At 49.4% G+C, this 26943-nt stretch overlaps 3 protein-coding genes across 3 annotated transcripts; 1 reads left to right on the top strand and 2 right to left on the bottom strand.

The window, feature by feature from the left end:
- Positions 1-14336: 14336 nt before the first annotated feature.
- On the bottom strand, positions 14337-17179 carry LOC119112691 (uncharacterized). The gene is made up of 3 exons (XM_037236949.1): positions 17159-17179; positions 15224-15388; positions 14337-14819 (listed from the first exon to the last, which is right to left on the bottom strand). Exons 2-3 carry the CDS (start codon positions 15386-15388, stop codon positions 14634-14636), a joined length of 351 nt encoding a protein of 116 aa, XP_037092844.1. The 5' UTR covers positions 17159-17179; the 3' UTR covers positions 14337-14633.
- Positions 17180-22135: 4956 nt separating this feature from the next.
- Positions 22136-22986, bottom strand: LOC119100780 (inter-alpha-trypsin inhibitor-like). Its single transcript, XM_037223919.1, has 3 exons — positions 22768-22986; positions 22492-22719; positions 22136-22171 (listed from the first exon to the last, which is right to left on the bottom strand). The coding sequence occupies exons 1-3, from the start codon at positions 22984-22986 to the stop codon at positions 22136-22138; spliced, it is 483 nt and encodes a 160-aa protein (XP_037079814.1).
- A 1567-nt stretch (positions 22987-24553) lies between these two features.
- Positions 24554-24940, top strand: LOC119100774 (acrosin-like). The gene has a single exon (XM_037223912.1). The coding sequence runs from the start codon at positions 24554-24556 to the stop codon at positions 24938-24940; it is 387 nt and encodes a 128-aa protein (XP_037079807.1).
- The last annotated feature ends 2003 nt before the right edge of the window (positions 24941-26943 follow it).

Genomic DNA, 26943 nt, shown 5'->3' with positions numbered 1-26943 from the left:
TTTGCTCCAAATAATTGCTCTTCCAGGCGATCATGCAAGCATGGGCTTATGCTCGGCGTTTTATGACGATGCTTGTGGTGACGGGTGCTAATGCTTGCTTGACAATGACATACATTCCGGTGTTTGTCTGCTAACGTGCAAAATGCTAAATGTCTTGTCTGCTAAATGCAATACCTCTGCGTATATCAAATGTCGATTATTTGCAACGTAACAGCAAATAATGCTAAGAGATAGCAGCTAAAATATAGCAATACATTTCAACACACTAACGTGTGATTTCAATATACCAAGGTTTTGCTCCAATGCCCTAGGCTTTCCACTTAATTTGGCAACTGGCAGATCTGCAATCGATAAGCGTTTGGCATTCCATATTACAAGTCCTTTTGAAAATACGCACTTTCGCATTCGCGTCATTGCTAAGCTATTTCTCCAGGCACATGCTCGCAACCCTCCAGGTTTTACGGCTAATGCTGGTTAGCTTGGTTCCTTGTCTGTTTCATGATATAAATCACGATCAGCACAGCGGTAGGGTTCGGGAAAAATGTAATGCCGCTTTGTCGCTCGCAGTAAATCGGCTAATGCTAACTGTGTGGGTCAGGTTTTCTTGCGCTACACCATACAAAGTGGTTCGATTCGGGCCTAAGTGTTCCAAAAACATTCTTTTCTCCACGCTGATTCAGGCTTTGTATGGTTCAGTCACGGTTCAACCTATTGCAAATCACAGGCAGTTTGATGGAACGGAATATTCCTGCCGGTGTCGCACGCTACACGTCACGCCTATTGTTCTGAATGATCACCCAAATGTTAAATCGGTCGCATAGAATTTAAGGTTCTGACATCAGCAGACTGCGACTTTCTGAAAAGGTCTCCAGAAGGCTGCATATCCCATACTGATATGCTTCGCTGACCATGTTGCGAAACATTTTAGTTGAGCTGGATATAAGACACTTCTGGGTCGGTCCCAAACTCCTCTAAGCTCTAAGCACACACCCCGGACTTGTGCGACCTTAGGCCGGATTAGTATACTCATCCCGTAAGCACACGGTCAATGAGAAGTGCTGGCTGTAACATTGAACACGTACCATATGTAGCCTCTGCCCACGGCAGCTGCAGTGAACCGCGTTGCAGTACATGGAGAAAATCGTCATCTGCTATCCGACATTAAGAGGATTTCTCCAACAGTGAGGCAGAGTGTACTGTAACGAGCTTTTACATTCATGTCCATGAGGCCAAACCCGCGGATATTGGTCCAGAAAGCATGTGGCAAGAGGTTTGATGCCGGCGGTCAGTTCTAAGTTATTGAACATAGATCACGAGACGATTCCGACGTTGTTCCGTGCTTGTTCACATGGTGAAAGATCGACAATCGGCAGTGCGTTATTAATGATACGCACGGCTTATACCCTGACAAACGACGTCGAAAAACAATGTTACTTGGCCCCAAATCGACTGGCGCGGACAGGGTCGTGATTTGCCCTTGCGTGGTTGCAGTTCATGCTAATCTCCTGCGTGCACGTTCCAAGTCACGCATAAGCTTGACCAACGCTTACATAGGCTGAATAATGAACATGTTTCCTCGCGTATTTCAATGCCTATTAATTGCAGATCAAACACTGCCGTCAGATGCTCATGCCGCATGGGCTCATAAGCTTGAATAATAGAGCGCCTGCATCGATGACAAAACTCTGCATTGTGACACACACACACACACACACACACACACACACACACACACACACACACACACACACACACACACACACACACACACACACACACACACACACACACACACACACACACACACACACACACACACACACACACACACACACACACACACACACACACACACACACACACACACACACACACACACACACACACACACACACACACACACACACACACACACACCACACACACACACACACACACACACACACACCACACACACACACACACACACACACACACACACACACACACACACACACACACACACACACCACACACACACACACACACACACACACACACACACACACACACACACACACACACACACACACACACACACACACACACACACACACACACACACACACACACACACACACACACACACACACACACACACACACACACACACACACACACACACACACACACACACACACACACACACACACACACACACACACACACACACACACACACACACACACACACACACACACACACACACACACACACACACACACACACACACACACACACACACACACACACACACACACACACACACACACACACACACACACACACACACACACACACATGTGTGTGTATATGTATATTATCGGTTATATGTATATATATATATATGTGTATATATATGTATATATATTATATATATATATATATATATATATATATATATATATATATATATATATATATATATATATGGCATTTGTATAACCGACAATATGAAATACTTGGTTTGCTGTCGACCAAAGCCAGCATTCAACATATCGTTCACCTCTTTTAAATGACTAACCCTTCTCAAAACAAAGGAAGCTGACGTAACATCGGCTGGGAGACATGGCAGCAATAACACTTTAACATGCAGCTAAAGACCGCCATGATAAGGTAGCGACGGCCAGAAATGATATGAGGCCGATGCACGTGAATAACCGTGCTTACTGGCTACCGGGGCAATCTCAAAACGGAAACCTACGGAGCACTGATGAAAAGCCGTTGTACTACAACTTCGCTGTCTGGCCTGTGACATGAGGATAAAAGCTGCACTGTACAAGGTGTGGGGAGAATAGTTCAAAGCCATCAAGGTTTTTTTTTCATCGATGGAACCCATACCCTGCAGGTAATATGCATATCCGCGAGCATCGAGTATTCAGGTAATGAAATTTGAGGGTCACCCGCACAGTGTGGGTTGAAGGTTAAGATTCGTTGACAGAAGGATGCACAAGCATCAAAGGAGGACGAACGAGCATTGTAAAATGCACTTAGGTGACGATTTACAAACCTTGCGCTCATTGAAAACGAATGTGCGTCATTTTAACATCCTAGCAAATGTGAAATAAGGCCACGTACGGACAGGTCTTGGCGAAGAGCGATAAAATATGACTGTCTGCTGCGATTTCTCTCACCACTCAAATAGGCCAATGAATATAGAGGCCTAACCATCTGTAGATGTATGCATTTCTTAACAAGATGCCGCCGCTATTTATGATTCAAGCTCAGCTCAAAGCACGTCAATTGTTTTAAAGAATGATGTGGCAAGATCGGCTAAATATATCAGCGTTTCTACGAAGATTACTGGATGGAATGCTTCACGCGTGCATTGGTTTAAATGTTGGTAACCACCTTCGGTTTCGCGGCCCTTGCCACCCTCTGTGGCATCAACACAACCTGCCGCCGATATTTAGCTGGCGTGCAGATAAATATCGGCACGCCATTAAAAAGCTTGGTAGTCCATGCGTGGTCTACGACTGGCAGGTCATTTGACGCCATCTTCTAAAGCTAAGTCGTCAGTTTAGGTCAAACGAGGCTAACCACACTGGCGCCGGGGTCCATACCTTTCTGGATGACCTCTGATATCACGCAGAGCGCGAACGTTCCCAGTACGTTCTGGAGAAGTCTATGTGCAGGGTTAAGCCGGGTAAGTTGAGAAGCGTTCGGGTGGGCTCAGTTTGACCCACGAAGATTTTCCCAAATGATTTATAAACGGCACCGCGCGGATGCGTCAGACTTTGCATACAAGCAGGAAATTTAATAGCGGATATTTTGGTGCACAATATTTAGGTGTTCCTTGTGAGGTTGGTCACCTATGGCAATTCAAAGCCAGGCCATGGCTGTCAGGTAAGGCAATTTCTGAGGAATCCTTTGATCTAGGATTTTTTCTAAGGAATCTTCTAATCGCGACAGCGGTGTGTTCAGTAAAGTCATACAGCTCTGAGATAGTTTGGTAGGCAATGTTGCAATGAAATTTTGAATTAAAACAGATTCTAATTACCTATGGTCAGGCATGAAGGTCAGACCGAGGTCAAAATTAGCTTGGTTTTTTGCTCGAGACCGTAGTATGTATGTATTTGTATGCATCTGTATGTATTTTTACGTAGAGAGCATGGAGTATGGAACAGTTTCTAGCGCTCATTTTGAATTTACTATTAACAGATACTGCAACAGGCATGCTACATTGATCACAATGTTCAGAGTACGTCACTGGCCTAAAATGTCCAACATTTGTTGTTAGAAACATACCACCTAGCCTTATACCTCATGATTAATTCAATGTCAAAATGAAAGCAATCTTGCAGGCCGCCTTTACCTCCTAATGGTAGAGAAGTCATTAACCTTAAGTTGAGCCGATCAACTTTGGCCCACAACAGGTATCTGGGTCTGGGTCCCCAGGTATCTGGGTCTGGGTCCCAGGCGGTCCCATGAAAATGTCCGGGGGCACTTTGCACACCAATCTGAAGTTTGACCTTTTTACCTTATTTGACTCAAAGATCATAATCTAGGAATATCAAAGTTTAACACAAATGAATTGGTATAAAAGCCAACTCGCTTTGGAACTTGTCGCCTCTAGCTTTTTTTAGTTTGAGATCCCCGGGGATTAAACTGGCCTCTACGCGAGCGAAGGGTATTCCACCGGCCTCGTAGGCGCGTGTTAAAGCACGTTTCACTTACTTCCACGGGATATTTTAGGTATCCTGAGGTCATGTATGACTGGCGGTGACCTTGTGCTAGATGGCACTAGAAATTTGTTTGCATCCCTAATATTGATACGTTATAAAACGTGCCTACCATCACGTGGGACGTTTTTCTAGGTTCGACCAGGGGTTACAATGGCATAGCGTAAGCCTAACATGGCATGATATGCCATACATTCCTTCAACTTTTCCACATTTATATGGCTTTTACAAGTTGGCAGTCTAACACGATAACAAGGCATGAGCAAGTCGCCACAAACGCGCAAAAAAAATCAAGACATCCCACATTGAATCATGGCAGACTGCAACCTGTCGCTGACGCTAGCGGAGCTGCGGCTGTGTTAGTTAAGCCCCGGTCCCATACCGGTAACTCAGATGGTGTTTTGTTAGGGTGACGGTGCTGCTGAAGCAAAACACTCCATTGCCTTCTTCTTTCCGCTCGAAGTCATTGCAGCTGGCTCATCTCATTCATTTTGTCATATGACGTAACGGTTTTGAGTGCCAACGTGACGTCAGCTGTGTAATGTGATCTGACTAGAAGCTAGACTCAGATAACCCCTAAAAACGTCATTTATGTCGACAATGCTCATGATGTGGTTCCTCTATACCTTCAGCTAACACTTCTAGATGCAACCGGGTAAGAAGACCAAATTCACTTCTGAGTGGAAAAGTCTTTTGCTCGAAGAACGAACAATGGGCCGAAGAAGACGGGTTTTCTACATTTTCGTTGTGCAGACCTTGGAAAACAAGATAATCCGTAAGTGGCATGAAACGGCAGGAGATCAAGGTTCGTAGGACATGTAGAAAACAGATTTAAACATTGGCAGCCTGGATGTCCTGATCGGGTCAACGACCTTGGAGATACCTCCGAAAAACGGGCAGACATTGCCAGGCGGCTGCCCAGGCGCAGGTTCAATCTCTTCTAAGCAGAAGTATTTTTAAAATTGGGTCATTTCCCGCTACAAACCCATTTATGGTCTAGCGCACTTTTTGCTGCTAGAAAGTATTACCGGAAACCGTACCAGAAGCTTTGCCGTAAGGTACAGCGAGTCTTGAACATCATTAGACGCCTGATAACGTTAGTCATTATGGCTCAGATAACAGTACAGACTTCAATCCTTTGCTGACAATTAACAGCGGCAGCGCACCTCTTCGTTACATATATGCATAGGATCCATCATTCACATTGCTTGCAAGGGATGCCATTATACTGCTCGCGGTCGAAATGATGTAGCCCGCGGTGCGACAGTGAAGACTGAATGTCCCTAAGTGTGCACTGTAATGGATTATACTCCGCGAGAGTTAGTCTACCAGCGTGGCCTCGACAGGGCGGGAGAGTGATATTACTTCTGTTTCTCGGATGTTTTTTTCCGGACGTTTTCATTATAACAACATATTGGCTGTCTGGGTTATGATGTATTGTTATACCTGACCTGCACGTTGCGAGTGCAAATGAGTGTCGTCACGTCATGTCAGTTCCCTGTGACATCTCTCAGAGCTGTGCAATGCAAAAATGTGGCAAATTATCGCCTGGGGAGACACCCCTAGCTTTGTGCGCGCCAGGTTTTCCCGTTCAGTGGGTCTGAATGTCTGAGTGGCATATCACGCATATCAGCGGCGCTCGTTAATTGTTTGAGATTGTTGAGGTCAAGTTTGCAGCACGAGAAGTTGGAAAATTGCGTGGAATTGCGACCAACAGAATCGTTCCATCGTAAATGACTGAGATGAGTCTATGGTAGCATAAGAGGTCTTGAAGGTCGAGTTCAGTCTCGAAAAACACTGTTAGCATTCGTTTCCAAGCTGCCAATATCGTCGTCGCGTCCGATGGCCGTAGGTACAACGCCGTCCAAGGCTAACGTGGTAATAGGTCAAGAATTGATTTCAAGCGGCCGTACATTATCCCTTGGAAGCCAATGGTGGTATGTTTCATTTGTGTCAGCTGTACTCTGTAATCGCGTACATCGCAAAGTTACATGGAGGCGGCAAATGTGAAGTTTGACCCTGCTTGACTCGACGTGATCGGCAAATCGCGAGATATACCGCAGAATGACCTCATCAAGGGTCGCGAATCACGTACGAATGAGATTATCCCTCGCTATGGCACTCTTGATCTAGCGCGCCAAGTCTTAAAGGCGGGAGGTCTCCATCAGCCAGGTCGTACGCCGTGGAAGTTCGCTGACGGGTAAAGCTGGTGCGGGCCAAACCGCACGATGTCTTTGAAATATACAACGCACTTACGTAATCAGCCGGGCTGGTTCGCAGCGTTGGCACAGAGACAGAGTCGGAATGGAATGCAAGCGCTACATACTCATAGATTGTATCTTGATCATGAGCAAAGTTTCATAAAAATATGTTGCGAGGCCGCGATTTGTCAGATAAAATATCCCATAAACTGAAACGTCCGTTTTCTCTTTTATGGTCTCTCGGCCCCTTCCGGATATAAGGATCTAACACGGTCAGTGGCGATGGGCCCACGCAAACACTGAGGGCCGGAGTTGAACTAAGTTAAAATTGAAGCTATTTAAAAGAGGAACCAAGTGCTAACGTTGCTTTTGACGTTGCAATGATTACATTAAACATACCTTTTCAAGAACCCTCGCATGACGCATGCCTTTCTCCATGCCAAATGGCAGTCAGCCGCCCTTCAGACTGCGCACCGTATAATGAAGCTTCACGGTCGACGAGCGCACACGGGGCTGCGTCACCGCCTGCTCACCTGGCTCTGCAGCTTGTCGGCGGTGCGTGAAGGGACAAACGGTAGCTGGCGCCAGCTGGGGGGCGAGGCGGGCCTCTCGTGCGCGGCCGCCCGCTCGCGATAGCGCCGGCTCTCCTCGGTGAGCCGCTCGAACTCCCGACAGGCGGGCGCGCCGGCCCGGTCCAGCTCCACCAGCAGCTGGCCCTCGCCCACCACGCGCCCCACCGCCTGTAGCGCCTGGAAGCACGGCTTCTTAAGCTCGCTCGTCAGCTTCGAGGCCAGCGCGGCCACCAGCGCGCTCAGGTTGTGGCCGACCAGCTCGTCGGCCAGCAGTCGCGGGACGTTCCCGATGACGGCCTTCTGCAGCTGGCGGTCGCGCGCGTTGACGCCGTGCAGCACCAGCAGCTTCAGCACCTGCTGCGCGTCAGCCAGTTGCAGCAGGCAGCTGCGCACCAGGCTGATGGCGGCGCTCTGCACGGCAGGGATGTCGTAGCTGCCGATCCAGGGCACGATCGTCGGCAGAACCACGGCTAGGCAGGGGTCGGCGTCGCGCCCCAGCCGCGGCAGCAGCGACTCGACGAACCCCACCGCCTCGGCCTTGACCTGCCAGGACGCGGCGCTGCCCAGCAGCTGCTTGAGGTCGCGGAACACGAGCTTCTTGTGCGCGGCCGTGAGGCCGCTGCGGCCCGCGTCCGCCTCCAGCTTGGCCAGCCGAGCACGGCCATCGTCCTGCCGGCGTGCGACCGCCTTGACGTCCGGCAGCGAGCGCGACTTGGGTCGGTGGCGCGGCCGGCTCATGGCGGCCCCTCCGCTGACCGGTCACGGCCGGCCGCCGCCGCCGCCGCCGCTCCACTGCCGCCCGTCATCAGCTGATCGACCGACGCCGCGTCGCGCGAGCGTCGCCACGGCCGCCGCGCTTCCGCGGAGGGGAGCCGCTGGCACGCCGCGGTCGCCCCGGTGAGACACGAGGCCGTGACCCGGTACCCTCCCGAGCCAGGTCACGACCCAGCGCGGTCAGATGGGGTCCGCTGTAACCATGGAGCGGCTCTGTGTATCGCCGACGGCGGGGTGGGCCGATCGATACAGCCCGGAACGCGGCGCACCGCGGCTGTCGCACGGCACGCCACCCGGCCGGCCGCCGGCCAATTTCCACTGGCGCGGTCAGGTGGTCCGGTCACCGCGCCGGTCACCGCCTCTCCGGCCTCGGGGAGTTAAGTATGGGTCTCCACCTGTTAAGCAAAACCAGCTCACCACAGCCGCAGCGGCGGGATTCAAATCCTGGGCACAGCTGGCGGGCGTTCGGAGGGCATTTGTGTTTTCCGGGGGATGGGGTCGTGCCAGACATGGACTGGGACACACAGAGGAGAAGAGAGAGGAGGAGAGGGCGGAGAGAGAGAGAGAGGGGAGGGGGGGGAAGAGAGAGAGAGAGGGAGAGAGATATAGAGAAGGAGAGAGAGAGAGAGAGGAGAGAGAGAGAGAGTCAATGACGGCATGACTAGTTGTCATCGAGTATGATGCAGCGAATCGCAGCGTCGCATCTATATCCGATGAGCAGGTTCGGAGAGTGGTGCCTATCGTCAGGGTAGCGTTGCCCGAATGAAGCCGACTGACCCCCTGCAGATTCGTTCTGTAGCAGCAACAAAAATGCTAGTATCTTGCTCGATAGCAATGCAAGATACATGTACCACGCAGCCTTGGGCGGAAGCGTCTTCCCTTCTGTCCTCAGTCGAGGGGCTTCCGCATTCCCGTAGTGCCCTGTTTATCCTGGAAAGTTACATGCCAGCCATGGGCCGCTGAGCGCCCTGGCGCAGGCCCACCCGATCGTCGCATAAACCAGGAAGGGGCCCTTATGCGGACTGAGCTCGGCAGCGTGTGACTCCCAGGCGCATGCGCATTACTGACGGAAAGACCCAAAAAAAGGCTTAAAACAAACTTCCAAACCGATCGGAAACAAATCAAACAGGGTCTCCAAATGTTAGCGGTGAGGCTTAGTGTTGCGTGTTTTAATGCCTGTAATGCGTATTTCGTTCCGTCACGATAGAACACACCCACATACAGGTACATAGTTTGAGCCGGAGCAATCGTCCTTGTGATACTGGTACATCAGCATAGTTGACGACTACCTGCCCGACATGTGTCGGATGCCCCATCCATCCCCGCTCATCCCCCACCCTACCCAGGTCCATGATGTTACTTTATCGTGCCCGCACGCACCGCTTGTACCTCCACCTGATATACAGCTCTGCATAAGGTGTGTTTTATCTCAGTAGGTGGCGCTAGATGGAAGATAAAGTTAACAAATGATCGCTCGGCGGGTGTAGTATGTGTGTTTCTATCGCCACTTTAAGTGGCGACATGCATTTACAATGTCACGCACAAGTCTTTCTCGCTTTTGCGTGCCAATGATTTCTCATCGACGCACTAACGTCTGTGCTGTCTGGTTGACCTCACATGGCCTTGACCTGACCCGTCCGTGACGAGTCATTCGGAGGGGGGTTCCAAGGCGTTTGGTCTTAAGGGGGTAAGTCGTAATAAGTACGTCGGCTTTCATCGGGTTGTTGATCGATAAACTGTCTTAATTGCTATGTGTTGATAAGTTTTGTAGTGTACCCATGGAACAACGGAGCCACGATATAAGAAACATAGTATCCGCAATTACAAAAATAAGGTTTCTAATTTCCAGCAAATAAGCGGCTTTGTTTGCTTTAAGCCGGATGGTAGTTTGCCATTGTCATGAGGCATTTCATTCAGACATTCTGCCAAAGCTTTTCAGACTAAGAGTTCTTATACACAAGCCGCGAATATAGAAGCACATTCAGAGGTGCATCGCCAAAAAAAACAACACTACATGCCAATCTCGACACTTCAACCCACACGCGCGACACGGTCCGGAAACTACTAAACTACTACCAGTGTTAATGGACTCCTTGATGACATGTCGAGTACTTTGGCACGCAGTAGCAGTCCGATAAGTGAAGCCTGCCGTGTCAGCACCACGCGCGCACCCGGTCAGCGGCAGCAGGCCGACGGCGGCCACAGCGGTGTTAGAGCCGGTGCGCCCGTCCTAGTGCAGTCCCGCCGTGCGGCGCCTTAGGGGAGCGAGGGCGCTGCAGTGCACGATGCATCGAGGCAATTGCACAACCAGAAACTAGGTCTTCGACTGTTGGTCACTAAAGATGTTATAAAAGTGGTGAAATATGCTGGCGGTGGTTAGAACAGTAGACGATGCGAACACTGGGTCTCACAATATCTTGCAAGCGGTGGTGCAGCGTCACACTACACCTGTCATATATACTCTAAAGTGTGGAATGTGAAAACTACTAACGTTTCGTTTGACAAAAAGCTTGTCTGCTGCGGTGGGCGAACCACATATGTACTTTTGGCAGATCACCAAAGCTGCCGGAGCAAAACGGCATGTGACTGGCGGCGTGCTCGTCACGCCACAGCTATCTGCTATCTGTGATCATGCCTTAAACCCGAACAGTTAGTGGTGGGTGAATACCTGCATTGATGAAACTGACGGGAAAATGGAAATGTTGACTGCTCCCGCGCGCCCTCAATGAGCCAAATGTTGATTTTGTGCGGGCTACTGAGCGTTTTATGCAACTAGTCTTTATAAACCATGCGCTAGCGGCTCCTAAGTGCGAACAAACAGCTGCAGGTCGGGCTGTTTTTGGTTTTTTTTTAATGGCGCAAAAAATGAATTGGTCGCGCTCAGCACACATAGCAATTCAAGCAGTCGCTCATATCAGATTTAACCGCTATCAGTGAACGGGAGGAAAATACTGGCGTAAGCGAGCCCTGTCCTGGGTCACTGCACTGATCATTCTCGCGCTTATCACTTGACATACCATCATACGTGCGCTGACACTGCAAACGTTTGCCGTCAGTTTTCAAAATATTGAGTTTCTATGCTATGTTGTCCTAGTTTTCCATCAGGCGAGTGCGCAGTGCGTAATCGAAAGCCATTGACTTGTTCGCTGTCTTCACGCACGGAAATTCGGCCAAAAACCCGTGCTGTCATTTAGATTGCTCATAAAGTCAAACACCAAAAAACAACGAAACCATTTAGTTCTAAAGCTAATGCAGACGTGTTTGATGACTTTGTGTGGCCAGCAAGAACCCAATGAATGGCCAGAGGTGCCCGGAGTTGTCAGATGAGGCCTACTGAACATTTAGGGGAGTCACTTGTTGCTGTATCCACTTCTATTCTGGTAAGAGATGCCTTTGTAGCTTTGTTGTCTGCGCCGTGCGAGCCAAGAAGGGCTTCCCAAAAGACTCTCCGGATCTCCACATTTCTGGATTTTCAGGGCCCGGGGATCTGTCTCCTCCCCCCCCCCCCCCCCCCCGCCCGACGGACTTCCACAGGATTTCCAGCCATGATTGTGTGAACATGATAAGAAGGGAAGACAAATACATGTTCTGAACAATTTTTCTCCGCTCCTTGCAGTCAAAGTCATTGGCAACTCATCTATATTGCAGCTTATAGTGAGATATCAATTCTAGCGTGTGACGTCACTGGAAGCATCCGGTGCAAGATTTAGACAACTATCCCACCTGATTTTTGCGTTGCAAATGTCATGTGACTGTCACAGAATTTGATCTGTGAGTTTTCAGACTTAGTACTCAAGGTGCGAGCGATCAAACGTAAGAGCATGTTGTACCAATACCGAAGACTCACGACGGGCAGTGGGAAGTAGCTGTGTACGTGACCAAGCACGTAGCTAAATTTCCGAAGAAGCCCCATATCAATTGTGTATCTCAGGTTCGGTGAGTCTGGACTAAATCCTTTGCGAAATTTCCCGATATCTAGTGTAAAACTCTTGGATAAGAAGCAGGAATGGGGTGCTTTTGTCTCTGGAGCTCGGTGATTTTTCGCTTACATAAACAACAAGCCATTGCAAGTTTTTGGAAGAACTGACACTTGTATGTATACATACACTATACTGCCACCGTATATATATATATATATATATATATATATATATATATATATATATATATATATCGGGAGAGAGAGAGAGAGGAGAGAGAGAGAGAGAGAGAGAGAGAGAGAGAGAGAGAGAGGAGGAGAGAGAGAGAGAGAGAGAGAGAGAGAGAGGGAGAGAGAGAGAGAGAGAGAGAGAGAGAGAAAGGGAGAGAGAGTGAGAGCAATTACAGGAACCACCAACTTGAAATAGCGGAAATTTTACCTCCCATAAGATGATGCTGTTCCCTCGAAAATGAGCCTTGTTTCGCATATTTAAGCCATTTGAGCCTCAATCGTTGCGTAGACGTAAACAGATGATGATTGGTTCAAATCCTGCTAGAAAGACGCAAAATCTACCCTGCACTCACAAACCAAATATCCCTTAGCGATCTTAGGCGCCGTCTGGGACAACGTATATCTTTATAATTGTTAGACTGGTAGCACACATTATAGATGGCAGCACACCCGGAATATGCTGTCGTTCTTGTTGTCATGCTCCAGCATTCCTCTCTCTCTGCTGGCATGACCAATGTGCTCGTTGGAAAAGGAATGAATGTCACGACGTTTTAAAATGTATGATATAATGGGGATGCCTGCTTTTCTTTGCATGGTGCATTACGATAACTTACAAACGTTACAAGCTACCAAGGGAATGCTCCACCAACAGAGGTTTGGGTTCGCAGCATTTCTGGGCAACAATTTGGATGACAAAACGTGATTACCAGCATTGGGCGCTATCAGCTTTACTAACCATCCTTTTCGCTTCAGAAAGTTCCAGCATAATTTTGTTTCTTTGTGCCTTTGTGATTATCATCCTGAATCGAAAGCGGACTGATTAAATGATGTAGTGTCACGTGGGCTGTATGAGATGGCATCGTTCTTAACACAGATCGCTTCTCAAGGGCTTACAGACGGGAAGGTTATGCATCGCGAGTTTTCCCCTAGGCTCCATCTGCAATGGACTGCGTTGTGCGAGCAGATTTCTCACGGGCACCCCAATACCAGCAGAAAGGCACGGAAATCTCGGCCCTTCATTAGCTCAGTTGGTATGTAGCATTTTGACATGGCTTTCAGATGTAAGTGGTTTAAGTCCCTGATGAAGTCCTCATTTCCAGCGCCTGTCAAAGGAAATAGCAGCTACTGTAAAGCGACCGTACAATGCGGTCCTTCACAGCCTGAGTACCGAGAAAATGCATCGCACAATACACCTTGTTTGTTACTGTTAGAATTTGTATATTACTAATAGAATTGTATACTACTAATAGAATATTACTAAGGGCTGTCATTCGGCTAGTTCAAAAATATATACGATTTACTTGAGTTGTTCAGTGCACTAGCGAGTAACATTATTCACATGGATAAGACAGTAGTATTACCCTTATTCCTCGGCAAATCCAGGAGAATGGAGATAAAAATAGGTTGACATTTCGGCAACGTGCATATATCGAAACAATTTACTTTTGTTTCGATAAAGGCATGTTGCCGAAATATTAACCTAACTATATCTCCATTCTCCTGGTTTTTCCGAGGAAAAGGGCTGATGCTGCTGTCTTAAATTTGCGATTTGCCCCTTCACTTCGTCCACCAACAGAATGCGAACGAAAGATCCATTGGTAACTCACAAACAGCAAAATATAATGGATAAAGAGCGAATGGCATATTCTGAACTGATGTGCAACGCCTCATAATAGGAATATAGGTAATAGCGATACACTAATTTGGTACTCACGATGGTGATGATAATGAAAACAGAGGTATACTATCAGGATCACGTGATGTCGATAGATATGGTTTGCACCATGGCTGAAGTCGTCTAAAAATGAGCGAGCGGGTGTAGTTTTTCTGGTTTTCCCCTAGCGCCATGCCGGCCAGACTATCGCTTATCCCTTGGCTTGTATCCATGATCAAAATCCTGCGGCAAACACGTCTGATATTACACTCCAGTCATTGTTTATTGCCTCACTGAATTGTTTATCGTTTGGTATGGAAACTGTCAAAACTCATCCACTCTTTTCATGTGATGCTGTGTGCGTAGCAAACGGGACAGAGCAACTGAGCTGGAACAAAAAGTTTGCACACAGTTCTACACTGGCGTCTACTGTATGCATTGACGCTGAAACACACAGCCACCGCCGCATGGGTGTGACAAAATCGACAAGCCATCACCGATCATCTCGAAGCCGTCGGCGCTGCTTCGGCATACTCCCGGCTCTCCCGCCACCGCCGACCATCACCCCCTGTTGAACCCCGGACAACGGGGGTAGCCGGGGCAGCCAGGCAGCTCCCGCTGGTTCCTGTTGGCCCAGCCGTACTCCTTCACGCAGGTGGCGAACTTGACGGCGTCCTTCTGCAGCAGCGGGCAGCAGGCGCGCCGCGACTTCGCCAGGCACTCGCGTCGCAGATCGTCCTTCGGGTCCTGTGCGGGCAGAGGTCAGCCAACCGCTAGGAGCTGCCACCCGAGGGCAAACGTTGGGGTGGTGAGAGCGAACACGAAGTGAGAGTGAATACTACCCGCCTGCCTTTTGCATGTACTGCACTCGAACGCTGCCAGGGTATGTGCAATGAGTATCCGACAACAGTATGGACAGGATATTTCGCAGGCTGTTTCAAGTGCTATTTTATGTACAAGCTGTTCCCTCTACCTGAGACCTTCTGCGTACCGCTGGGCGGTCATAGATGCAGCTAAAAGGCATTCATACTAATTCAGGTTTTTCCACCTGACAAATGTGCCTCGATACAGCAATGTCGCTGGATTTATTTAAAGGTCGCAAGGTGTCCATTAGGGCCAACATGCCGTAAGCGAAAGTCACTCGATCTCACACTGAAGTCCGCCTGCCGTTTCTCCCTGTCGAGCTCAGGTCCCTCCTCCTCGAGGAACAGGTCCTGTTGGAGGTCCACCGTGCCGACTGCGGCGTCATGTCCAAGCCCGACACCGCTGAGAGTCATCATCAGCACCAGCGTGGACACGACTGCTATGGGGGACATCTGCCGAAAGAGAGACGGTTTCAACGCACCACGTGAATAGCAATGCGCTTTACGTGCGCGATAAGCTTTTGTGGGGCACCCTCGTTGTATAGTGTACAGCGCATCATCCGGCTTTTGAACATTTCAACATTTGATTCAATGTTCGGGTGTCAGCCGATGCTCCATTACTCGCATCGACATTGAAATATAGATATCGCCCAAAGTGCTCGGCGTCAATTTTATAACGAAACAACAGTGGAGTTTAACGTTCCTGCAGCCGATGAGACAAGGGGAAGTACTTAAGTACACTGACACCCAGCTTGAGTTCCAAATAGCGGACTGCAACGCAAGTACCAGACTAGACATAGAAACCATGCGGAAAACAGGATCGGGAGAAATGTTGCGGCATTGAGATCGAAGTCTTGCAATGGAGGAATTTCTTGAAATGAATGCAAAATATGCATTTTTACACGTGTGATGTAAAAGAAAGCTTCCGCTGTTGTGAGTCATTCAGCTTTAAATTGTGTTCTTTGCATGTGTGACGAAACAATTATGAATACGCTTCCCTGATGCCTGACCTTCAAAAGTGCAGTCTCTTCTTCACCCGATACGCGCCCAATGAGTAGCGCAATAAAAAATTACGGAACACCTGTGTTGCACGGAACGGAACGGTGCACGGTGCATGGTGCACGGATCCCTGTGCACCTGAAGATGAATTAGCGCAGAACATTTTCTTAGACTCTTCGACTGTTGTTTCCCAAGAGTGCAAAAAAGTCAGCGACCTTTTTCGTTGTGGCACTTCATCTAATTTCTACATTATCGACAGCTTTAAATATGCGGGTAGATTCAACTAACCAATTCAGAAGGAAACGGACACCAGCACATATAATCAAGTTTAGACAGTAACTTTAAAATTAGTGTCTGCAAATTTTGTTTCTACGTCTATAGGTACGTCTTCCAACGGTTTGCCCCGAGAGTTTTCGACACAGCGCAAGCCACGGCGATATATATGCACGTGTCAGTCACAAATTAGCAATGCCTGCAATGTTAGAGCATCCAGGCTCATGCCAGGCTGGGCCTACATTTGTTCATGGTCATCAACTCCGCAGCGGTTTGGAGGCTCGAACTAACTTGCTTGGAGACTCGATCCCATCGAGCTTAATACCGCTTCTTATTTCACGGGAATCAGCACATGCATTATGCCAGCAGATCAGCGGCGTCATCGCTGCGACTGCTGACATGAACGTAATAGCCAAGAAAAGTTGATCACATCTAGTCAGCAGTAATTCAATGGCAGTCAACATTCAGTGGGTCAGATGGGCAGGTCCCTCATAGAGTTAGAAATGCTCGTGTGTGGAAAAAGAACTCATTGAAAAACGCCTTCATCTCAATTTAATATTTCTTCATGTTGCAAGTACCTTGTTTCATGTGGGATGCATTCTTATTTTGTGTTCGTTATAATGAGCCATATGCATGTGATCCGATGCCCGTCTAATCCCCTAAATGCCCTTTGGCAAGAAAAGCGAGAAAGGTTTTCCGCGAGCTTTAATGTTGGAGTTGACGACCTCAATTCTGCACCGAACATGAATATATTAGCGCTTATAGTTTTAAACAATTGTTTTGCTTTCATTACATTTTTATGCAGCTTTTGATACAGTGGTGCAAATGACCACGCTGGTCACTGGCTTCGGGTGGTAAGGAACCCCAGAGAAGTTATAACAAACAAGAATTAAATAAATACACTACACTTCAAAAAGGAAGCGCTTCGCAGCCGAAGCAGTGTTCACTCACCTTCGCGCTACAGGGCTCCTGAGCCGGTACTGGCCACCGCATCGTGTATGTGTGGTTGCTAATTGGATAGCGTTGCCACAACGTAGTCGTGGATTGCCTCGTTCATTTTGCATGGAAGGTTGGTGTGAGCAGCGACATCTGATGCGTTTTTACGGACAGTGTTGGGCTTGTACCGCCAAAGGTACGCGTGACGTGCATCAGCACGCGAGGTTATTTCGGATGAATGACACGTGAAGTGGGGATGACGGAGTGGAGAGATGTGTTCCGCCTGAACTTCCAATAACGGATTACTGGCCAGTCGACTTACATAGCGTAGTAGAACATGTAAGGATGAAATTTCAGCTAAGTCTGATGGTTTATCACGTTAAGTCTGTCCCTGTGGGAATCTCTGAGTTTTTCCAACGCCCTGACCTCCAGGTTGCCTCTTATCCTGTCACTTAGCCCCCCACGACGCACTGAGAGAGAAGATTACTCTTTGCCCCAAAGATTTGCTTTATTCTGGTACTAAAGTACCGATTTCGCTTATTGAAATTGCAGCCGATAGCTTCCAATTTGACGATACTGACCCCAAATTTTGTTTTCATCAACCGTGCAATTCTCATCTGTATAACTCATGATGAAATATAAACACAATGGCATCAATGTAACTGATAAACTCACTGACCATATAATTTGAGTTTTTCAATATGCGATCACTTGTTATTTATATCCACTCGTGCAGATCACAGGGCCAACAATTTAGCGCTGGTTTGATAACTGATTGCTGACTGCCCTGGTTAGGATGCACTGGTCGATTTTATAGGCATCAGTACTATCAGGACAGCATTAATGATTACTTACTCATTGTTACTTACTTACTTATTGGGTTACTTACTCATTTGGCTATGCATGATTTCTTGTTTTGTTTAGTGGGTTGCACATTTATTAGCTGGGAGTGCCGCGGTGTTCAGCATTTCGTTTACTAATGCCGGTATTAACGTAAGGTTTTGTGTCCCGTAGTAGACAGAGGTGGATACTCCTGAGCACCTTGTAAATAGGCGATGGGTGCGGAAAAAATAGACCACGTTAAGGTCACTGCAATTAATGCTTCGGCCGTGTCATGCGCCCATGCACATTGTTATGCATGTTTGGCTTAAAATTGAGCCGCATGTTAAATATCGCTAGTGTTTTCATCTTGCTAAGCTAACTATATTACAAGGTCGAAGAGGTAAAAGTTGGGTGATAAACAAACCTAGATGACGCTCCCGGGGGATAAGCAATGCACTGTATGACTGTCCTGAAATCATGCGGTGATCTCAGAAGGTGCACCGATAAAGGTATCATGTTAGCCTATAATGACCTCAGAAACAAGGTGTTTCCTAAACAAGCGTTCCGTATCTGTAATCTAGTTGAGAGGCCTCCAGATCGCATGCGAAACAGCAGGTGTTTGCAAGCCGGTGTGATGTTAAAAAAGCACACACAGAGTTGAACTGGAACGACCTGATATAGGCCACGCGTAAGAGCGCCGGGAATGCTTCATGGTTATTGGCATTAGCCACCACACTACATGAAAGCATCCTTACCAAATTTTGCCTTCCCCAATCAGTTAAAGGAATCAATATCCATCATACATAAATATATATATATATATATATATATATATATATATATATGGCTGTGTATACATGTGCATATGTACAAATCTATATTTTTGAGGCAAATGAGCTAAAAATGATGATCACATCAAGTTGTTGTGTTGCCTCAAAAAGTATGTCGGAGATGTATGGATTTGTCTAACACTTCGTTGTTGCATCAGATTGAGCGATTCCCTGAAATGGACTCCGCAGAATCCATGGTCTGACTTTGACCTGCCATATGTCAGCGACCTTACAATGTACAGATACATTTTTAACACCACACGATCCCCTATAGTTAAGCAAAATTTGGCGCGACTACACAGGGCCGTTCGGAAATCATTCTGGAAAAACACCTGAGGAGGGTCAATGCGACCCCCACTCCCACCCGAGCGCGTGTTAACGCTTACGCTCCAAGACAGAGAAGGATATACAACTTTCCTAAAGAAAATGTATATCTCCGTCTTACATGCAAAAGTAGATCAAGTCGAGTACTTCGAAGCAGTGGTAAATGAATGTCCGATGGACGATTTCGTGCCTAATGCAGATAGTTTTCCAAGGGCTTATTTCACGCTGTGGTGAAAGGAAGATAATGTGGAAATAGATACTGTGGTAGGCGTCCTATCTGCTTTTCGCGCCAATAAGTAAAGATGCGCGCGCGCAAGATCCATAAGCGCGCAAAAAAGCAGTCATATATCAGCTCGGAGACAGAAATGCGCGGAAAGTTGGTCTGGGACAGTGGCCGCTGACAGCGAATGGGAGCATGGCTCAGGCATTAGACAAGGAATATCCGGACGAAGTACCTTATTCAGAAGTAAGGCGTTCAGAAGAAGGCATATTTGAAAGGGGCGTCGACATAAGAATGAAGGCGTCACAGAACTATAACTTGGTCTTTTTTCACGAAGATACGTTTTACACGAAAATCTGTTTTGTAGCTTTTGCTACATTGTTTAGTAAAATGTATTTGGACCTTCCGAATCTGTTTCTGTCTTAAATGTTGCAACAGACACTTTAATATTGAAAAGCACTGAGCGAAATCCAGGACCACGAAAAATTTGGCGCGCTGTGGGCCATTAATTTGAATGAGAAATTCTGGACAGCCCCTGCCAAGATCTCATGGTGGGACCTTAAGTGTGGAGGCAGATGCCTCCCCATTGACCACAAATGGCCACCCGTTTGTGAAGTCCCGCCTCCCCAGGAGAGACAGGGTTGAAACGGAAGAATAATTTTAGGAAGCTAGGCAGTCTTGTTTGACCAATGACATCCCTGAGTTCAGCAGGTAAGACTATGGACTAGTGGGAAACAGCTGTTTACGTATATCTAGCAAAGCAGCCCAGACATTTGGTTATTTCTCAAATGTACTTTGTGTATCAAGATGTAACATGTACCAAAATGTACCAATTTACTTAATGTGAATTCAGAGCGGGCAAAGTCATCCATCTCCCCCCCCCCCCCAACGGTCGCCGGGCTTGCCTTCCAGGAAAACTTTCTTAAGTTCATCCCGAGTCTGCTCCTCCTCCACGTTATAAAACGTCTCTACGCCTATGTACAGGTGGGGCGGGCACCTTTTCATTTTTTTCTGAAAGACATATTTACACACAGTGGTGTAGCCAGTATTTTGCCAAGGTAGGGTCTAAATCGATGCATGCGTATGGTGAGGACCCTTTCAGCCAAGGGGTCCTCACTTCGTCGTTACCGAGGCCCTTTTTGGGGGATTTTTAGAAGATTTTTAGGCCCGAGATCCCATTTTGATGTCTCGAGCACCGATTTATGACGTCATAGAAGCCCTCTAGGCCTCTGAAACTGCTAAAAAACATTGGAGCCTTCGGAACCACAGGGCCCTTGCCACCTCCAGGGGGTGAATGGGGGACATGGGACCAACCCTTTGTTATGTCGCTGTTTGCATGTGTATATTTTTAGCTACTTTTGACCCTTTTATTATTATCTTTTTAAGACATTCCATATATTCACCAGGCTCAGCAGAATAGTCATTCAATATTTTTAACGCATTTAACAATAACGCATGCATTAACGATGACTTCTGGCAGTCGATGTGCCCCTGATCCAAAATATCAACATCAAATAATCTAACTGCAGCGCAAATGGCCTTTGCCGTTGGCACGCCCTCAAAACCCGATAACGGTATATTTGACTCCGGATCTGACATAGCTTAACATATTCAGCACATCCTATGGATTTTACACATCGTAGGCACGAATTTAACGTATTCAGCGCTTTTGATATGGTTGAGAAACTCGGCGCATTTGGAGCAGATCGGTACGTCTGACTCATTGGCTAAGACTGACAGGTACCCTTTTCTAAATTGTATCTAGTTTCATTGACATGGTTTTTAGTGACGTAAGATACAAGTCGACGACAAATCGACTTTTCCGACATCATCAACAAATATCTAAAATTTTGTCAGTACATTCCGTGCAGACAAAATCCGTCTTACTTTTATGTTGGCGTATATTTACTTAACACTACGAACCGCAACCAGAAGGCAAATCAATAACATTCGGTATAAGCGCGTATTCTAAAAAGACGTGGTATATCCGTGACCACTCCGTTTCCCTCTTACACATGTCTGACAAAATCGGGGAGTGTAGGACGTCAGAGAGAGCGCATCCCCAAACACCTTTGCATCAGCGTGACATTAATGCCTGACTTTTGCGTGGAGAATATACACGGAGAGCGAGAGCCACTGCCCCCTACTCTCCTCGTTTCCTCGCCTTTGCCGCGGACCACAAAGCCAGAGTCCGCGCGCATGCTGCCGCCGACCACAAAGCCAGAGTCGGTGCGCGTGCTGCCGTGACTAGCCGAGTTCTCGCCAGACCACGGCTTCACGGCCGTGCCTTCACGCCCTTGCAGATGCTCGCAGGCGGCTCGTGTTCGGAACCGATTGCCGTTGCCTCCGCAGCCGCCGAAGATGAAGGTGTAGCAAGCACCCAGCGCCGCGTTGTAGTAGAACCGCGGCAGGTAGAGGCGGCATCGGCCTTGGCGGTGGGGAAGTCGGCACGCACGTCTCCGACCTCGACCGCCGCCGCGATGCCTCTTCTTCACAACGAGCGGGGTTGTCTTTGGCTGCTGGCTATAGGTGCTTGTCGTAGTTTCGACAGCGTTTGTTGCTGGAAGTAGCTCATTTTGCCGTGAATCATTGATATTCAGCGCTATGCTGTGATAGGAGCTGGTTCCCGTGCTGTTCACTTCTGCGATGGTCTCATTTAGTTCCTCGCTGCTGAGACTGATCTCCACCACGGTTGTGTTGACCGTGGCGTCAGCAGCGTCTGCTTCCGCATCTGCCCCACCGCGAGGCTGGAGACAGCGAATCTCGCACTCCTGACGGGTGTGAAACCGATTGGAGTTACCGCCGCAGCCGCGGTAGCTGAACAGGTGACAGCTGCCGGTCACGGGATCGAAGTAGAACATGGGCGCGTAGGCAAAGCAGCGGCCTGGGTCTCGCCTCAGCGCGCAGATGTCTGCTGCAGCTGCGGTTTGTGCGGTCGTTGGAACACTGTCCTGCACTTCAGTTCCTTCTTCCACTCCCAAGGGAGCCTGGGTCGTTTCCCCCAGTTCTCCCTGCCCCTCCTTCTCCACCGGCGTGTCTCCGCTCTTCGCGGAGGCGCCTCCACATTGTTTCTGACACCGCTCAAGTGTGGCGAAGTTGTTTGCGCTGCCACCGCAGCCGCCGTACACAAACCGTTCGCACCGCGCGCTCGCCTGCACGTACGAGTACCGCGCCTGGTCGTGCTGGCACGGACCGCGCTCGCGCTCCGGCTGCCGGCAGCGGGTCGGCGAGGATAGGCATCGCGCCTCGCACGCGCCGCGCGTGGCGAAGCGGTTGCTGGTGCCGTAGCAGCCGCCATAGACGAACGGCGTGCAGCCGCCGGCGGCCGCGTCGAAGGCCCAGAGCATGGCAGCGTCGGTGCAGGGCCCGCGCACGGCCGGCTGGAGGCACGAGCCGGCGCCCGGTTCCACGCACACGGCGCGGCACGCCGCCGCCGACGCGAAGTTGTTGGCGTTGCCGCCACAACCGCCGAACCAGAACGATGCGCAGTCGCCCTGCTCCGAGTCGAAGTGCCACGCGCGGGTGAAGTCATGACAGACGCCGCGCGCCCTGGGCAGGAAGCACGCGGCCTGCGGCGGGGTGCTGCGGACGCCGCTCAGCAGTGACGCGAGCAGCAGAGAGGCGGCGGCGCACCGGTGGCTGGCCATGACCGCGGCCGGAGGCGGGTCGGCCGGCACTGGCCTTCGGCGCCCCGCACCGCACTCGCAAACCGGACGTAGTGCACGGCGGCAGAGCCCAGGCGGGCCGTGGCCGCTTCCGGATCGCGGAGAGGCGTCGAAAACGCTGCGCTTTACGGGCCATGCTAGGCTCTGCATCGTGTTAGTGCCCGGCCCGGTCGTTGGAAAAGCTTTCACACAGCCGCAGAAACACTCGGTTAATCACCGTGTTATGTCCCCTGCATGCCAAGGCCAACCGCTAAGAAGACGAACGCGAACCAGCAGGTATTTGCCTGGTACACGCGGACGTTTGCACTGGCCGACCGATAAAGGGCAGACATAGATGACAGACATAGACACCGATGAGCAGACATATTGAACGTATGACGATGTGAGTACCTTCCGTAGTGACTAAGCAAAGTCGGATTTGGTGCTTGGTTTTCATACTTAGGCAATAGTGTAAAAACCAACTTCGTAAGTAAGCCGCTACGTTTAACGGCATTTCAAACTGTTTTCGCGCGCACATGATTGAAATACATAACGCCACAAAACAATATGACGTGATTGAATGCAGGGTGTTAACCACGGCACTAAGTTTACAACCGACGCCACGGCGCGGCCTGTGCTCCGCCGAACGGCGCAGTAATGCACGGAAGACTGACGTCACGGTCAGCAGCTGGCGTTATCTGCGGTCGGCGGCGCTTCCGGCTCCTGAAGGCTGAGGCGGTGACGCCGCAGCCTGCAGCGCGGCAGCGGCCTGCTCCGAGCGTGCCGAGCGGTGAGGAGGGTTCGGGGCCTGCAGGTGCTCAGTGCTCGGTGAATCACGCAGTAATCGCGCCGGTCGGGCACGCGGCGGAGGTGAGCAAGGCCTTGTCTGTGGGCAGATGCCTTGTCAGTCGGGCTGGCATGCCGGAGCTTGACGTCTTGGGAGACGCGAGGGCACTCGGAAAGACGTCATGGGAGACGCGAAGACGCTCGTGATGGGATGGAAGATAGCTGTATTCCTTATATGCACCACTTGATGCTCAATGAAAATGCAGTTGGCATCCACATACACACTCCCCTAGATGCCAAACTACGGTGTGCTGTTCTACGCCAATTCTTAGTCAGGGAAGTTTTTGATAGGATCCTATCGGAAAGCCTCCGTAGACAGCTCGCCTAAGCCCGTCCTGTGATGCCAATAAATTGGTGTAAAAACTCACAGTTTGATAAGGAGACATCAGGATCAGGACGACTGCGTGTGGAAAACTGCATACGTAGGTGACTTATCTCCTGCAAAATTGCATCGACCTTAGCAGAAATCCTTTTTACCAGATAAGTCAGCGGTCGCCCCCAGAGCCTGGTCCGTGTGCTGACCGCGCCACTGGGAATCCGGTTTTGTCGAATATAAAGGCCGGCCACTGAGTCTGTCCGTGCTGTTGGGCACCGGGAGCGGAGGACGCCGCGGGACGGTCCTGTGTCAGCCTGGACGAACGGACGCCCGAGCCCGTCGAGTCCCTTCGCCGTCGCTCTCCGCGGCCGGCAGGCGGAAGCCCTCGTGCCCCGGCCCTGCGCCATGATGAGGCTGATCCTGCTGGTCCTGCTGACGGCGGCCGCCGTCTGCGCCGACCAGCCGAACAGTGAAGTGTCTGGCCGAGCCGCCCACCCCGCTGTCATCGGGTCCGGCCAGCACCACCCGTCAAGACACGGCTTCCCGCCGTTCCCTCCGTACCGGCCGTTCCCGTTCCCATACCCGTACCCACCGTTCCGACCGTATCCGTTCCCACCGTTCCGACCGCACCCGTTCCCGCCGTACCCGTTCCCGCCGTACCCGTACCCGCCGTACCCGTTCCCACCGTTGCGACCGTACCCGTACCCGTTCCCGCCGTATTACCTCCGGACGCAGTCAGCCGGCGGGACCCTTGGCTCGGCCGCTCTGAAGGGGGCTGCGCCTGGCACCCTCTGAGGACCGCACGTACCGTTCTGAAGAAAACTGAACGGAAGCCGTGCAGCGAGCCGGGCGCGAGCACTGCAGCGACAGATGGCGGTGCAACGCCAGCGATCTTGCGACGAGCTTTGATGCGTTGCTGGTGTGCGTGATGGGTGATGTGATGTGCTGGGGAGGTTTTTATGTGCGGAGGAGAGAGTTTCTACGCACTCCTCAAGACTGTGGGGTGAGTGCATCGCAGCGTTTTTCCATCGGCGTGTGATCCCCGGGCAAGTGTTTTGTAACCAAGTTGTTAATAACCTTATACCGCAACACACTGTATACAGCATGCGCGCATTTTATCGTTCAAATAGTCGCGTTCTCCGTGCACGGTCACTGGCGCGTTCGTATGTGGATGTGTGCCCTTCTCAAAGTGTGTGCAATAAAACGGGTACAGCTGGTGCCATTTTTTCTCTTGACTCTGCTTTCCGCGCAAAAGTACATGTAAAGTTTTGTGTATGTACTTTTGTCAGGCAAACTTTTTACGTGACGAACATTTATCTGCGTAAAATTCCGTATGACCCTTTCCAAACGAACTGCTGCGCGTGCAAACATTTTCGTTATAAGCTGATGAGCTTTCGTAAAACGTCCTAACGGACGTGTTTACTGCATTAAACTTATCTTGTACGAGCTGTTTATATCACGAACTTTTGAACTTACGAATTGTATACCCTACGTACTTTTTCCTGAACAACTTCAGGCACACGGAGTCACGGAGACACGATGGCAGACCACAGCAAAATTTGATGTAACTGGCAAGCTTTCAACCTATCATCTTTCGCCAGTGCTCGCGGCTCTGCCCCCCCCCCCCCCCCCCAATTGTTTTGAAAAATTGACGACAATCATGGTCTCAATAAACAGAGCAAAAATATGCCACGACAAACATAAAATGCAACAATCGATTTGGCACTGATGTTGCCAACACTAAATTACAAAATGACGACTTTTAAAAACACCCCTGGCAATTTCCACGTAAACGTTTTCAACGGTGCGTTGGCCAATATACGTTGCAAACAAATGTCACTCACGTAAAATATACGTGGCGTTTTGCACCACAGCGAACCTCACACGCTCAAGCCACACAAAATTAGATCTAAATGTGCTCAGAATGGCACAAGGAAGATGGCCGTGTAGGTTTCCTGTTGCTGCGTGGTATGGTTTCGTAAATATTGACATGTGAAACTGAAATAGTGCGATTTGCCTGACAACTTGACCTTTGAGCTGACAACATGGGGTCAAGTATTGATCTAGCAACGCACAACCTATTATCAATAGTGAGATCTGGTTCAGAACAATCAACAGGTTTATGTTTCGTGGGGTACCTATTTCCCTTAGATTCGTTAGTTTGGAAACGGCAGAGGAGAGGTCACATCAACCCCCGCCCCTTCCATCGGTCCGTGTTATGAAAAGGCGATTCAGGACGAGCGTTAAAGGGTTGATGGAGCATTGAGGGCGAAGTTTCACAGTGCACGGGTCAGCCCAACACAGATGGATGGGCCGGTTCAACATTCGCAGAGAAATGCCAAGTTTTACCCCTGCGGAACAACGACCGAGAAACGTGGGAAACGCGTTGATCAATCAAAGTGACGAGCGCGCACGCTGCCGTTTACAGTGCCAGAAGCTTCCTTATGAGATAATTTGTCCGTGAATACTTCGTGTGCTATTTCATTGGCGTTGCTTCTTTGCTCTCTCCACTAGAACACCTCCACATGCGTTTCATATTTCCGGGTCTCTAAAAATGTGGAGAACAGTACTCAACGTCTCAAAGCTGTGGCGCGCATGCCTCCATGCCCTCCACGGTGTCGCCGCCCTTGATTTCATGCTGTCTCAGCAAACGTGAAAAGGGGTTTCGAGTTGGCAAAACAGCGTTGTGCATTACGGCTACGTCTACGATTATGGACTTGCGAATTTCAATTGATGGGTTCGGCTTTGGCTTTGCGTTTCCTAAGTTAGAGCCGCCGACTTTGGCTTTCGGATTTCCG

This window comes from Pollicipes pollicipes, unplaced genomic scaffold (assembly GCF_011947565.3).
Source record: "Pollicipes pollicipes isolate AB1234 unplaced genomic scaffold, Ppol_2.1 Scaffold_2555;HRSCAF=2994_pilon_pilon_pilon, whole genome shotgun sequence".
In the NCBI taxonomy this organism is placed as follows: Eukaryota; Metazoa; Arthropoda; class Thecostraca; order Pollicipedomorpha; family Pollicipedidae; genus Pollicipes; species Pollicipes pollicipes.
Note: the sequence above shows the minus strand (reverse complement) of the source record. Positions and strands in the feature narration are given on the sequence as shown.

Coding starts and splice junctions, on each gene's coding strand:
- LOC119100774 (XM_037223912.1), top strand. CDS start 24,554: ATGAGGCTGATCCTGCTGGTCCTGCTGACGGCGGCCGCCGTCTGCGCC.
- LOC119100780 (XM_037223919.1), bottom strand. CDS start 22,986: ATGGCCAGCCACCGGTGCGCCGCCGCCTCTCTGCTGCTCGCGTCACTG. Junction 22,720..22,767: donor ACAACTTCGCGTCGGCGGCG/GCGTGCCGCGCC, acceptor TCGTGCCTCCAG/CCGGCCGTGCGCGGGCCCTG. Junction 22,172..22,491: donor CGCGGTACTCGTACGTGCAG/GCGAGCGCGCGG, acceptor CGTGACCGGCAG/CTGTCACCTGTTCAGCTACC.
- LOC119112691 (XM_037236949.1), bottom strand. CDS start 15,388: ATGTCCCCCATAGCAGTCGTGTCCACGCTGGTGCTGATGATGACTCTC. Junction 14,820..15,223: donor AACGGCAGGCGGACTTCAGT/GTGAGATCGAGT, acceptor CTGCCCGCACAG/GACCCGAAGGACGATCTGCG.